This window comes from Gossypium hirsutum, chromosome A09, assembly GCF_007990345.1.
Source record: "Gossypium hirsutum isolate 1008001.06 chromosome A09, Gossypium_hirsutum_v2.1, whole genome shotgun sequence".
Classification (NCBI taxonomy): Eukaryota; Viridiplantae; Streptophyta; class Magnoliopsida; order Malvales; family Malvaceae; genus Gossypium; species Gossypium hirsutum.
The window spans coordinates 1,000,612-1,016,502 of NC_053432.1; the positions used below are offsets into that span (position 1 = coordinate 1,000,612).

The 15,891-nt window shown below is 34.3% G+C and overlaps 1 protein-coding gene and 2 pseudogenes across 1 annotated transcript; all 3 read right to left on the reverse strand.

The window, feature by feature from the left end:
* Positions 1-3,581: 3,581 nt before the first annotated feature.
* Positions 3,582-6,007, reverse strand: LOC107889840 (heparanase-like protein 2; annotated as a pseudogene).
* Positions 6,008-8,618: 2,611 nt separating this feature from the next.
* On the reverse strand, positions 8,619-12,178 carry LOC107886554 (60S ribosomal protein L14-2-like; annotated as a pseudogene).
* Positions 12,179-13,241: 1,063 nt separating this feature from the next.
* LOC107889837 (heparanase-like protein 2) lies at positions 13,242-15,666 on the reverse strand. The gene is made up of 9 exons (XM_016814388.1): positions 15,460-15,666; positions 15,332-15,368; positions 14,941-15,121; positions 14,692-14,846; positions 14,371-14,604; positions 14,081-14,270; positions 13,870-13,995; positions 13,676-13,775; positions 13,242-13,589 (listed from the first exon to the last, which is right to left on the reverse strand). Exons 1-9 carry the CDS (start codon positions 15,664-15,666, stop codon positions 13,242-13,244), a joined length of 1,578 nt encoding a protein of 525 aa, XP_016669877.1.
* Between the last annotated feature and the right edge of the window lie 225 nt (positions 15,667-15,891).

Below are 15,891 nucleotides of genomic sequence, written 5' to 3' on the forward strand. Positions count from 1 at the left end.
CCACTAGGACCTAAAACCTTTGGTTGAGTTTTGGGGTCTGAGTGTAAGTCTTTCACCATATTCTTAAGTACTATTACGTCTTTTCCATATTGTTCAGCCTCAACCCTTGCGCCCATCCCAGCTCCGGAGAGTTGATTTCCTGGCAAGATAAATTGATTAGAGCACGATCAAAAAATATAAAAGAAAACGATCCCATGCGGATCTTCGGGAAAACAATTTTAGTTACCAAATTCGTAAGAATCAACTTTGTCTCCCCTGGAAATAGTATACTTCATGAAATCCCTTGCATTTTGTGACTTCCAGTCGCCAGCCCAAAGACCCTTTTCGCTTTGTTACTCGTTTCTTCCCAGAAGAGCATTCAACCCGAATGTAACCTTTACTCTTCATAATGCCAGATTAATAAAGTCGGTATTTTTATTTTTTAGAAAAGAATGTGAAGGTTTAATTCATTTCGAGAATAGACAGATATACCCACCCAGTTTGATTGAAAAAGTTATTCAGTTTGTCCCATCTTTCTATGGGAAGGCACCCCTGAGAGAACCCAAATAAACTGCCTTCTTTTTTCATAAAATTGGGGCAATTCTTAACTTCTCCTACTCCGTACACCACTTGATCTTGCAACGACCCACCAACTTTGATTCTTAAAGAATTGAATGCTGAAAGTAATTTTAAAAATTAGTCTGAAATGATTCTTACCAACATTTAACCAAGTTTAGTCCCACTTGTTCTCACAACCACTCTTAAGAGATAGCTTTTAAAAGTATTTGAATCGCATTATTTGCAACTTCTTTTCCGATTCTCAGATTACGAACTACCTTGTACGAATTAATGATAGACACATTTAATTTTATACACGTAGAACTCACCTTTTATTGCATTTATTAGAACCTTCTTTTTCAAATCCTGCAAACAAATATAAAACAAAATAAAAAGACTCAATGTTTATTTAAAAGACATTTTTCATACACACACCCAAAAAATAAGCAATTCATACCAAATTTAAAAGTCCAGCCTTTCCCCAAGGGCATTGATTGTAGTTGCATTTTTCAGTAGGCCACCAATCCAGTGTAGCACATACGAAGTTATCATCTGTTTCAGCAATTGGTGTTGATCCTTGAATCACCACGTTCACATTTAGCGTAAAAGAAAGTGATATCCGAGAAACAATTATTACTAGGCCGAATATGCATTTCAAATCCATTTTCACAAAAACTGAATATTACGAAAGAGCAGGAAGAATTGATGTAATGGAATTTTAGTCAAGCATGTTTATATATATACATATTAAAAGTTTGTTACAATTAGATCTGAACATAAAACAGATTAGGAAATATAATCGTGGTAAAACCATCATTATCATTTAGTTTTAAGGCTACAGTTTTGTAAGTGCAACTTCTTCCTTTTTAGTTACAATCGGAATAATGATTCCAACTCATTATTTGGCACTAAATTTTGATTTTAAAACCTCTTTCGGTTTATCTACCATGTAAGTTCCAAAATAAGGGCATGTACTGTTGACATAGGTTTTATGTCTTGTTCCCTAAATTATTAAGGGAAAAACAATGTGCATTTTGTTAGAAGGAAGGCGGTAATTTAAAATTATTTTAACTAGTAATTATTGCAAGTTTACGGAGTTTGCAAAATTTATATATTGCAATAATTCAACCTGCCACTAATTTGTAAATAGTAGCAACTCTTTAGAAAATTTTACCTCCTTTAGTGTCTCTGCAAATTTGTACAAGTCGACCTATCGATTCTGCCTCCAAAAGCCTAAATCTCTTACACGGGTTTTCATAAACTCTTACATATCGTAAAAGTACTAGTGCAGATAAATGAACTTTCATATCTAACTTTAATTTACTCCATATTTAAAAATAATATATACTTATACTTTTTATTAATTCTCTAGTATATGGATCTTAATAGAAAGGTTTTTTTTATTCATTATTTTGACGCAAAAGAGACACCACAATCTTGTTATAAGAAAAAGAATTGCTGGTTTTGAGAATTTAACTCCAGGCCTATAAAGAACACCTCTTAATGGTGATGACGTCAATTACCAAGACTAAGCACGGCTTACTTTCGTTTTCTATGTAATAAAATGTAAAAGAAAATCCTGTTAAAATCTAAAACCTCTCAGATAGTTTGCTTTTCTTGTATGAAGCTTTCTTGCTCCATTATTCAACAAATTCAAAACCAACTGAGGACGAACATTTGCAGCCCAAGTGCCCATATTTGAATTTTTATATAATAAAAGCCCAACAGGTAAGCCCCCTACAAAGTGGACTCGGCACTTGACTGAGTTGCCCAAGTAATAAAGAATTCTTCATCTAAATTCTTCGTAGTATTTTTTTCCGTAGAAATTTGAAGTCACTAGCACTCCAAACTACTTACAGTTACTAATTTAATATATTTGAATGTTTATAAAATTTAGAATATAATATAAAATTGTTCGAATTTTTTACGTTTTTTAAAATTTTGAATTTCCACCAACTGACGCTGAAATTGTTTAGATATATTGTTCCACGGTGGCATTTTTCTTGTTGTTCTTTGAACCACATCATTCTTCACAAGCGTGATGAGTTAACCCCCCGTACTCAATAGTCATTGTTTCCTCGCGTTTGACTAGTACAAGGACTAAATTACCCCCGTTTAATTCCAAAGTGATTGAATTGCTTGTGGCCTAATAGCTTATTACGGTAAATAGTTAATTCCATCTTTAATACTCCTCTTTTGCTCACTTTTTAATAGTACATGGACTAAATCGGTCATGACTTAATCGTATTCGGACCTATTGGGACATTTTTCCCTACTTGTAACCTCCACTAACTAAAAGAAGTAACATAGGAATAATCATAACAATAAAACAAGAATAATAAAATAAAATAAGTCATGGGAATGTTATGATCGAATAGGCTACTCGAATTAGGTCTCCAAGGCACGACATGAAAGAGTAATTAAACACTTCAAAACTGGAATGACCAGGTTGAAGTAGAACAAATTCAATCTTCAACTAGAAAGGTTGAAGTAGAACGATAATGGACCGTGGCAAAACATGGCGTTTATTATCCTTTCTTTTCGCCAAACGTTGGAAAAGAATATTGTTTTCTTCCGATAGCGTTCGCTCTATTTTTAACTTTTTTTTTGGTACGTTGTCATATTAGGAAAACCATTTCTACGATAAACCAATGATTCTCGATTCATTATGTTACATTTTATTCGCTAGTCTTTATCATTAAGACATGCAGGGAACTGTCTTTAATTTTGAAATTGCACTTGCAACCTATGGTTGAAGATCTATGGCAAAGTAGTAGGTGAAAACAAATAGTGGAAACATGTCGAATCTAAAATAGAACCGACAATGAGTCGTTCATGCCCGGAGGATTACTTTGTCTATGCAAAATATATTAGGAAATTAATTGAGATAAGGAAGAAATATTGAAGGAAACTAAAATTTACAGATTCATACGTAGCTAAGAACGGTAGTAACAAATGAGAAATACGTTAGAAACTTTTAACACATTCTAAAACTTCGAACAAGGTTTAAAGGTATTACATTTTGGATAAGGAAATAATGCAGTTTAGACACAGACAGGGGCATGAAAGTCTCTGATGGTTACGTAGACTATGGAATGAGCTGCAACCGAGATGGGTGTGGAAGCATTGACAAGCTTTGGATCCATCGCCGGAATGTCGAATGTATCTGTCGGAACCATTGGAACGTCATTCAGCAACACGATTTGACCTTGTATATCTCCACCTAATGCAGTCAGATGATACTCTTCCCTATTCAGGTGACTCGTAAATTCAAAATTGGGCTTCGCAACATCCGTGGAACTCAAATTACGACGATGATGTTCATAACTTGAAAGGGTTACATCGAACGAGCTATCTTTCGACAAGTTGATAAAAATGATAGAAACCCCAGGCTACAAAAGGAAAAAATTATCCAAATAATACTTGATAAAAACAAAGAATTTGAAAGATGAAAAGTTAGCTTTATCAAAGACAGCTTACCTTTTCTTCGCACAATGAGCATATACACGCAAATTCGGGTTAGACACTTGAGTTACTGCAAGTACAATACTTCCCATAAGCCGGTGCCATAGAACCGCACTAGAAATGAAACAAGTTAAGAAGACGAAATTTCAGTAGCTATAGGGGAAAAAAGCAAGGATAAGGCTAACACTATTTTTGTGAAGATACTGACCCGTAGTAATCGGGATTGGGAATAAATGTTGTAGTATTAAGTAAAGCATAATTTCCACCGATGAGAGTTTGCCTGCAGAAAACCTTGTGATTGTAGGTTGAAGCCATTCCTAATTGATCAAAATACCTGTTTAAGGTGGAAATTTCAATTCCGTGTTGTATTATACACAAAAAAAGGTTAGAGGTAGAGGAAAATGAGAGAAAAATATTACCAAAATCCATCAGCGAAGGTTGGAGACACATCTATAGCACCGCCCTGAAGAGCTCCACCAGATTCAGAAACCCAAGCTCCCGACTGCGGTTTAAACTTGTTGACAATATTAAAAACACCTTTATAGGTTTGGGCAACTTGATTCAAGTACGAAGGATCTTGAATCTTGGTAATCAAGTTTAGACCATCACCTGCACATGCATCAATCGAATTAAGAAATAGACCATACTAATAAAAGTAAGCATCTAAAAGCTCTTCGGTAAACACTGGATCGAGATATATTTGGATACCAGGTCCAAGATTGTAGATGTGGTGCGTAACTCCGTCAACAACTCCTTGTCCCGAAACTTCTAGGAAGACATTAAACCATTTCTCGTCATAAAAGCCACTAGGACCTAGAAACTTTGGTTGAGTTTTGGGGTCTGGGTGTAAGTCTTTCACCATATTCTTAAGTACTATTACGTCTTTTCCATATTGTTTAGCCTCAACCCTTGCGCCCCTCCCAGCTCCGGAGAGTTGATTTACTGGCAAGATAATTTGATTAGAGCACGATCAAAAAATATAAAAGAAAACGATCCCATGCGGATCTTCGGGAAAACAATTTTAGTTACCAAATTCGTAAGAATCAACTTTGTATCCCCTGGAAATAGTATACTTCATGAAATCCCTTGCATTTTGTGAATTCCAGTCGCCAGCCCCTAAGACCCTTTTCGCTTTGTGACTTGTTTCTTCCCAGAAGAGCATTCAACCCGAATGTAACCTTTACTATTCATAATGCCAGATTAATAAAGTCAGTATTTTTATTTTTTAGAAAAGAATGTGAAGGTTTAATTCCTTTCGAGAATAGACAGATATACCCACCCAGTTTGATTGAAAAAGTTATTCAGTTTGTCCCATCTTTCCATGGGAAGGCACCCCTGAGAGAACCCAAACAGACTGCCTTCTTTTTTCATGAAATTGGGGCAATTCTTAACTTCTCCTACTCCGTACACCACTTGATCTTGCAACGACCCACCAACTTTGATTCTTAAAGAATTGAATGCTGAAAGTAATTTTAAAAATTAGTCTGAAATGATTCTTACCAACATTTAACCAAGTTTAGTCCCACTTGTTCTCACGACCACTCTTAAGAGATCGCTTTTAAAAGTATTCGAATCGCATTATTTGCAACTTCTTTTCCGATTCTCAGATTATGAACTACCTTGTACGAATTAATGGTAGACACATTTAATTTTATACACGTAGAACTCACCTTTTATTGCATTTATTAGAACCTTCTTTTTCAAATCCTGCAAACAAATATAAAACAAAATAAAAAGACTCAATGTTTATTTAATAGACATTTTTCATACACACACCCGAAAAATAAGCAATTCATACCAAATTTAAAAGTCCAGCCTTTCCCCAAGGGCATTGATTATAGTTGCATCTTTCAGTAGGCCACCAATCCAAAGTAGCACATACGAAGTTATCATCTGTTTCAGCAATTGGTGTTGATCCTTTAATCACCACGTTCACATTTAGCGTAAAAGAAAGCGATATCCGAGAAACAATTATTACTAGGCCGAATATGCATTTCAAATCCATTTTCACAAAAACTGAATATTACGAAAGAGCAGGAAGAATTGATGTAATGGAATTTTAGTCGAGCATGTTTATATATATACACATTAAAAGTTTGCTACAATTAGATCTGAACATAAAACAGATTAGGAAATTTAATCGTGGTAAAACCATCATTATCATTTAGTTTTAAGGCTACAGTTTTGTAGGTGCAACTTCTTCCTTTTTAGTTACAATCGGAATAATGATTCCAACTCATTATTTGGCACCAAATTTTGATTTTAAAACCTCTTTTGGTTCATCTACCATGTAAGTTCCAAAATAAGGGCATGTACTGTTGACATAGGTTTTATGTCTTGTTCCTAAATTATTAAGGGAAAAACAATGTGCATTTTGTTAGAAGGAAGGCGGTAATTTAAAATTATTTTAACTAGTAATTATTGCAAGTTTACGGAGTTTGCAAAATTTATATATTGCAATAATTCAACCTGCCACTAATTTGTAAATAGTAGCAACTATTTAGAAAATTTTACCTCCTTTAGTGCCTTTACAAATTTGTACAGGACGACCTATCGATTCTGCCTCCAATAGCCTAAATCTCTTACACGGGTTTTCATAAACTCCTACATATCGTAAAAGTACTAGTGCAGATAAATGAACTTTCATATCTAACTTTAATTTACTCCATATTTAAAAATAATATATACTTATACTTTTTATTAATTCTCTAGTATATGGATCTTAATAGAAAGGTTTTTTTTTTCATTATTTTACGCAAAAGAGACACCACAATCTTGTTATAAGAAAAAGAATTGTTGGTTTTGAGAATTTAACTCCAGGCCTATAAAGAACACCTCTTAATGGTGATGACGTCAATTACCAAGACTGAGCACCGCTTACTTTCGTTTTTTGTGTAATAAAATGTAAAAGAAAATCCTGTTAAAATCTAAAACCTCTCAGATAGTTTGCTTTTTTTGTATGAAGCTTTTTTCCTCCATTATTAAATAAATTCAAAACCAACTGGGGACGAACATTTGCAGCCCAAGTGCCCATATTTGAATTTTTATATAATAAAAGTCCAACAAGTAAGCAATCCACCTACCAAGTGGACTCGGCACTTGACTGAGTTTCCCAAGTAATAAAGAATTCTTCATCTAAATTCTTCGCAGTATTTTTTTCCGTAGAAATTCGTAGTCACTAGCACTCCAAGCTACTCACAGTTACTAATTTAATATATTTGGATGTTTATAAAATTTAGAATATAAAATGAAATTGTTCGAATTTTTTACATTTTCTAAAATTTGAAATTCCACCAACTGACGATGAAATTGTGTAGATATATTGTTCCACGGTGGCATTTTTCTTGTTGTTCTTTCAACCACTTCATTCTTCACAAGTGTGATGAGTTAACCCCCCGTATTCAATCGTCATTCTTTCCTCGCGTTTGACTAGTACAAGGACTAAATTACCCCCGTTTAATTCCAAAGTGATTGAATTGCTCGTGGCCTGATAGCTTATTACGGTAAATAGTTAATTCCATCTTTAATACTCCTATTTTGCTCACTTTCTAATAGTACATGGACTAAATCGGTCATGACTCAGTCGTATTCGGACCTATTGGGACATTTTTCCCTACTTGTAACCTCCACTAACTAAGGGCACGTTTGGTTCGCTGTATTGGATTAGAGGTGTATTGGATTAGAGGTGTAATGGATTAGAGGTGTATTGGAATAGAGGTGTAATAGCAAATCAATTGTTTGGTTGAATGTAATGGAATAAAGGCGTAATAGTAATCTTGTGTTTGGTTGAATGGAATAGAGGTGTAATAGCATAATGGAAAAAACTAAAATGACTAGAATACCCTTAGCATAAATTTGTTTTGGTAAATGATTATTGTTATTGTTATTTAAATTTTAATAAGATTATTAATATCAATAATAAATAATTTAATCATATTTAAACATAATTATTATTAAATATATTATAATTAAAATATATAATTTAATAAAATTCTTAATAATCAATATTCTTATATGAATTTACTCAAATCATAATATATGATACTATAAAATATAAATTAACATAATTATTATTAAATATATTAAAATTAAAATATATAATTTAATAAAATTCTTAATAATCAATATTCTTATATGAATTTACTCAAATCATAATATATGATACTATAATTTACTCAAATTCTTATATGAATTTAATAAAAGATCATTTGAAATAATTAATATTAAAATTAACATGTAACTGTTTGTTACTCATTCTTTGTTTCTTATTCTTTTTGTTTTGATCATGTATCAATCATTTAAACCAAATGCTTGGTTGTATTGGACAGTGTTTTATTACTTTATAAATGCATGATTTTATATACACAAATACATATGTATAGGAAAATTATCTGAATGAATGGTTAATATTTATTATCAGCAAAACTTAGTATATACACACATAAATTAAGGTAAGATAATTAACTCGATATCTAGCTTGAGCAGCTCGAGTTTGTCTAAACAATACATCAAAACTTTTTATTTTGAAGCTTATAAACTTAAACAGCTTAAGTGTCTTATTTTTCATTATGCTATAAAGGGAATATAAATAAATACCAGAATTTTGATACGAAAAATTGCAGCAAGCAAAGCAATATCCTGCTATTAAACTCACTATAAAATATGTAATATAGCAAACAAAGATCTCTCAACTGATCTTTAATCTTTTTAATCATTTGTAAATAAAAGAAAAAATTACAAAAAAGAACAACCTGCAGAATGTTTGATGACAAAAACTAACAAAAATCCATGATTCAATATCAAATTCAAGATGCATTCTCCTTTTTCAGCTTAGCAAGTTCTTGCTTGATGACTCCAGACCTCTGCAAAACCGTATTACAGCTCGTCAAGCTTCGATTGAAGTTTTGAGGAAGTGCTTTCAAGAAAAGAACTCTGGTATAAAACGGGTAGACATAGTAGGGGGTGTATCGGAAACTGACCTTGATCTTAGCCAACATAAGCTTGAACCTATCAAAGTCGTTGAGAGATGCTCTTCTCTTCTGGACAATCAACTTTCTACCCCACGAGCTACTTTCCCATTTGTTCTTAACATCTGTAAGTTAACATAAGAGTGATAAGAAAGAAAACATATCTTCAAGAAATAACATTACAAATGCTGGTGAAAGCTGTCGTCGTCCTTACCAGCCTTCTCCATAGCTTCGATCAACCCATTTGTTCTTGGGAACACGTGGAATGTCAATTGTGATATCTGTCAATGTAAGCCTCTTGAAGTTCATTTGGCCTCTTACCATATCCGGGGCATCAACAAGTGCCTGCCACATTAAAAATAGTCACTTCTTACACGCACATCTCCAAATAACACCTATAGGACTTCAACTAGACTAGTTGGCTGATAAAGGAACATTGATAATTGAGCAGACCATAATCCAAAGACTAAAACCAACAAGATGGGTTAGTAGAAAAATTATGCAGCCAAAATCTAATGGTCACATTAAAGACATGTTTAAACCCTTCATATGACATGTGATAAAGGAAAGGGCTTTCTTACATGACCACAGGTAAGTTTGCAGGCAATTGCATGACTTGCTTCATGCAAGAATACTGTAATGAGCTTAAAAGGCAGCAACAGCACTGTTCTCCATATCTACAACAATCAGGGGGAAACATTAGGTCAATCCATTTAAGCAAACAGAGGCAACCAGTTCAAATTCCAAAGAATGCTGTATCTTTTAACAGAAATTCAACTGCAGTGAATCCCCTTAGAAAACTCCTAAAACCTTGGCATCCTCATCCTTATGAACAACTTATGAAAATTGTTGTAAATGCCATAGCATTTATGAGTTCCTTATGAACAGATTTACAACAAGTATTACAAAAGTAAATCACAAATGCTCCAAGAAAAGAACCCAATTTCCTTCAACGTGCAAACCAAGAAACTATTTAAACTGAATCTATTTCGTAATTCAAATTACCATCAATTTTCTTGGAAGTAAGTGAATGCAAATGCATGCAGGAGATAATATCAATGGAGAAGCAGATCAAAGAAACATTCTAAAACAGAGGATTAATTTGCTTCCCTCGATTGAACTCCCTCAAATTGAAAGATCTTCAGAAACTCATTGGATTTTTCCATGAAGATTATACTGTTGACTTCCCAGCCTTAAAGATTCTTGAGATAGAAAACAGTCCAGACTTGAAGGCATTCATCCATAAATCTATCGACAAATATAACCCTACTGGTGGAGTTTTGTTCAACGAAAAGGTACTGTTTTTAACGCAGTGAATTGTACCTTATTTCCATTTCTCTTGTTATAATTAACTCTTCTAATCATTTCTTCCACAGACATGAATACTGACATCAACTATAGAATGAATACCAATGATCTACTAGATGAATAGGACAATTCTAAAATATGACACACGTCCGGCAAATCGAGTAGTGACATAAGTGGTACTATCCCACATTCTAAAAAGTATTAGGTTTCCTATGGTCCTATATTAAGTTTGGCCTTGCCAGTCATTGGAAATTGGATTTAAATCGGATGCTTTAATAGTCACCAAGGGCATTCATCAAGCAAAAGGGCTGACAAATCTAGTGGTAGGGGTAACGTGGAAAGGAGAGAGATTATTTTCAAATTAAACAATATTTCTCGAATAAAATAAAATGTACTGCAAGATCATTGTGCTAATTAGAAATAGAGCATACTAAATTCTTTGCACTCATATTTTGTGTCACTTATTATATGGTATGAAAAACATAAAACGTTTAGTAAATCTACATCAATTCGGTAAGACTTACCAATTCCTTGTTTAGGGTTAGGTTTGTCTGCAGGAGGCTTTTGGAAAGGAAAAGTAATGGGTACTTCCATAACCTCGTATCTAACTTTGAAGTGTCCGCCTGGGGCATCTGTTAGTGGGGCATATGAACCATATTAAATAACTGATGGGCTGCAATTCACGTATTGAAAATGACTGGAAAGGCAGGCATGCAACAGCATTTAAGCTTAATAAACTGTATACAAAAGAACAGAGCACTCAGGTCCTAAACAGTCGAGCACAATTTCAATCAAGCAGTACATCAAATTAATGAAAAGTCAATAATAAGAGATATAGAATCTCACTATCCTTACCAGAGCCTCCCATAAAGTCATCGTCCAAACATAATCCAGACATATCAAGTTGCAACGGCTCATCTACCTCCTGCCAACTCCGAGGTGGTCAGTATGTGACGGCTATCTGGGCTCCATCTTGCATAAGCAATACCAGCAGGACCTTCATCTATTTTGCATGTCCATTCGGGTTGGGTGAGTGACCATGCCTGTATCATGGGTCTTTTATAGAGACCACAAAGAATGTACTCAGAATCAAGTGCCCATTCAATATAGCTTATCTTGTCCACGCAAGAAAACAACTGCACAACCTGCAGCAATTTGAGTAAATTTACCGTTTGGAAATACAGGAAATGTAAGCTGTGAACCTCAAAAATGACCTTTGCATGACAATAAATGCTTAGGCAAATTCATAGTTAATTTGCAAGTTTTTTTCATTGAGAGGAGTGTTTCAATGCTAAAAGATAAATTTTGCTCAAATAGTTTGTGATTTCACAACAGACACAATGCCCAAAGAAACAGAACAAAGATCAAATCTATTAGCTTGGTCTAAAGAGTGAAGCAATACAAAGCAAATAGGAAGCATTAGTAATCGAATCTGACTAAAATGTTGTCTAAATAAGCACAAGAAGATCTAATCAGAAACTAAAATGAGGTGAATCTACATAACTAAAATTTGAATCAAGCATACAATTCATTCAAAAAAACCAAATCAAAACGCACCCAAAAGAAAAAGAGAAACGCATTTTATCATATCAGTCCTCTCCTTCCTCGCATTTCATCAGCAAACAAAGAAAGCAAATGAATTGGGAATTAGAAGAAAAAGAAGGAAAAATTGAAAATACTGTACCTTGAAGGAGAGTGTATCCCGAATCATAAGACGGTAATCGACAGCAACCGCAATGTAACGAGCATTCGGTGAAAAACAGCAAGGACCCGTTTGTTTATAAGCTTCAGTGAACTCCATTTTTACCAAAATAATCCTAGAATTTTTTCCAGATTTAGATTGAATGAAATTCAATGAAGACGAAATCCCTATTTCCTTGGTTTTTCCATCGCAAAAAAAAATAATCAGAAAAGGGAAACTGATTACATGCAGAATCAGCAGAGTGAAACAAATCTGGAGGGGATTAACTTGCCAACAACGAATTCGGCAGAGGTTAGAAGGAACAGAAGAGAAACGGGGAAGCAGATGGGAGGGTATAACAGGGATGGTAAACTTATGCGGAGCCTAATCTGAGCAAATGGGGTGTATTAGAAATCGGTGGATTTCACCGATTAAGTTAGTCCCGTATTACAGCCGTAATAGAAAAACCACGAACCAAACAATGGCATAGAGGCGTCTTAAGTAGGCCCCACCGATTAGGGGTGTATTGGCTATGCCAATACACCCAACCAAACATGCTGTAAAAGAAGTAACCTAGGAATAATCATAACAATAAAACAAGAATAATAAAATAAAAATAAGTCATGGGAATGTTATGATCAAATAGGCTACTCGAATTAGGTCTCCAAGGCACGACATGAAAGAATTGTTAAACACTGCAAAACTGGAATGACCAGGTTAAAGTAGAACAAATTCAATCTTCAACTAGGAAGGTTGAAGTAGAACGATAACGGACCGTGACAAAACATGGCATTTATTATCCTTTCTTTTCGCCAAACGTTGGAAAAGAATATTGTTTTCTTCCGATAGCGTTCGCTCTATTTTTAACTTTTTTTTTGATACCTTGTCATATTAGGAAAACCATTTCTACGGTAAACCAATGATTGTCGATTCATTATGTTACATTTTATGAGCTAGTCTTTAATTTTGAAATTGCACTTGCAACCTGTGGTTCAAGATCTATGGCAAAGTAGTAGGTGAAAACAAATAGTGGAAACATGTCGAATCTAAAATAGAACCGACAATGAGTCGTTCATGCCCGGAGGATTACTTTGTCTATGCAAAATATATTAGGAAATAAATTGAGATATGGAAGAAATTTTGAAGGAAACTAAAATTTACAGATTCATACGTAGCTAAGAACGGTAGTAACAAATGAGAAATAAGTTAGAAACTTTTAACACATTCTAAAAATTCGAATAAGGTTTAAAGGTATTACATTTTGGATAAGGAAATAATGCAGTTTAAACACAGACAGGGGCATGAAAGTCTCTGATGGTTACGTAGACTATGGAATGAGCTGCAACCGATATGGGTGTGGAAGCCTTGACAAGCTTTGGATCCATCGCCGGAATGTCGAATGTATCTGTCGAAACCATTGGAACGTCATTCAGCAACACGATTTGACCTTGTATATCTCCACCTAATGCAGTCAAATGATACTCTTCCCTATTCATGTAACTCGTAAATTCAAAATTGGGCTTCGCAGCATCCGTGGATCTCAAATTACGACGATGATGTTCGTAACTTGAAAGGGTAACATCAAACGAGCTATCTTTCGACAAGTTGATAAAACTGATAGAAACCCCAGGCTACAAAAGGAAAAAATTATCCAAATAATACCTGATAAAACAAAGAATTTGAAAGATGAAAAGTTAGCTTATCAAAGACAGCTTACCTTTTTCTTCGCACAATGAGCATATACACGCAAATTCGGGTTAGACACTTGAGTTACTGCAAGTACAATACTTCCCATAAGCCGGTGCCATAGAACCGCACTAGAAATGAAACAAGTTAAGAAGACAAAATTTCAGTGGCTATAGGGGAAAAAAGCAAGGATAAGGCTAACACTATTTTTGTGAAGATACTGACCCGTAGTAATCGGGATTGGGAATAAATGTTATAGTATTAAGTAAAGCATAATTTCCACCGATGAGAGTTTGCCTGCAGAAAACCTTGTGATTGTAGGTCGAAGCCATTCCTAATTGATCAAAATACCTGTTTAAGGTGGAAATTTCAATTTCATGTTGTATTATACACAAAAAAAAGGTTAGAGGTAGAGGAAATGAGAGAAAAATATTACCAAAATCCATCAGCAAAGGTTGGAGACACATCTTTAGCACCGCCATGAAGAGCTCCACCAGATTCAGAAACCCAAGCTCCCGACTGCGGTTTAAACTTGTTGACAATATTAAAAACACCTCTATAGGTTTGGGCAACTTGATTCAAGTACGAAGGATCTTGAATCTTGGTAATCAAGTTTAGATCATCACCTGCACATGCATCAATCAAATTAAGAAATAGACCATACTAGTAATAAGTAAGCATCTAAAAGCTCTTTGGTAAACACTGGATCGAGATGTATTTGGATACCAGGTCCAAGATTGTAGATGTGGTGCGTAACTCCGTCAACAACTCCTTGTCCTGAAACTTCTAGGAAGGCATTAAACCATTTCTCGTCATAAAAGCCACTAGGACCTAGAACCTTTGGTTGAGTTTTAGGGTCTGGGTGTAAGTCTTTCACCATATTCTTAAGTACTTTTACGCCTTTTCCATATTGTTCAGCCTCAACCCTTGTGCCCATCCCAGCTCCGGAAAGTTGATTTCCTGGCAAGATAAATTGATTAGAGCACGATCAAAAAATATAAAGGAAAACGATCCCATGCGGATCTTCGGGAAAACAATTTTAGTTACCAAATTCGTAAGAATCAACTTTGTATCCCCTGGAAATAGTATACTTCATGAAATCCCTTGTATTTTTTGAATTCCAATCGCCAACCCAAAGACCCTTTTCGTTTTGTGACACGTTTCTTCCCAGAAGAGCATTCAACCCGAATGTAACCTTTACTCTTCATAATGCTAGATTAATAAAGTCAATATTTTTATTTTTTAGAAAAGAATGTGAAGGTTTAATTCCTTTCGAGAATAGACAGATATACCCACCCAGTTTGATTGAAAAAGTTATTCAGTTTGTCCCATCTTTCCATGGGAAGGCACCCCTGAGAGAACCCAAATAAACTGTCTTCTTTTTTCATGAAATTGGGACAATTCTTAACTTCTCCTACTCCGTACACCACTTGATCTTGCAACGACCCACCAACTTTGATTCTTAAAGAATTGAATGCTGAAAGTAATTTTAAAAATTAGTCTGAAATGATTCTTACCAACATTTAACCAAGTTTAGTCTCACTCGTTCTCACGACCACTCTTAAAAGATAGCTTTTAAAAGTATTCGAATCGCATTATTTACAACTTCTTTTCCGATTCTTAGATTATGAACTACCTTGTACGAATTAATGAAAGACACATTTAATTTTATACACGTAGAACTCACCTTTTATTGCATTTATTAGAACCTTCTTTTTCAAATCCTGCAAACAAATATAAAACAAAATAAAAAGACTCAATGTTTATTTAAAAGACATTTTTCATACACACACCCAAAAAATAAGCAATTCATACCAAATTTAAAAGTCCAGCCTTTCCCCAAGGGCATTGATTATAGTTGCATTTTTCAGTAGGCCACCAATCCAGTGTAGCACATACGAAGTTATCATCTGTTTCAGCAATTGGTGTTGATCCTTGAATCACCACGTTCACATTTAGCGTAAAAGAAAGCGATATCTGAGAAACAATTATTACTAGGCCGAATATGCATTTCAAATCCATTTTCACAAAAATTGAATATTACGAAAAAGCAGGAAGAATTGATGTAATGGAATTTTAGTCGAGCATGTTTATATATATACACATTAAAAGTTTGTTACAATTAGATTTGAACATAAAACAGATTAGGAAATTTAATCGTGGTAAAACCATCATTATCATTTAGTTTTAAGGTTACAGTTTTGTAGGTGCAACTTCTTCCTTTTTAGTTACGATCGGAATAATGAT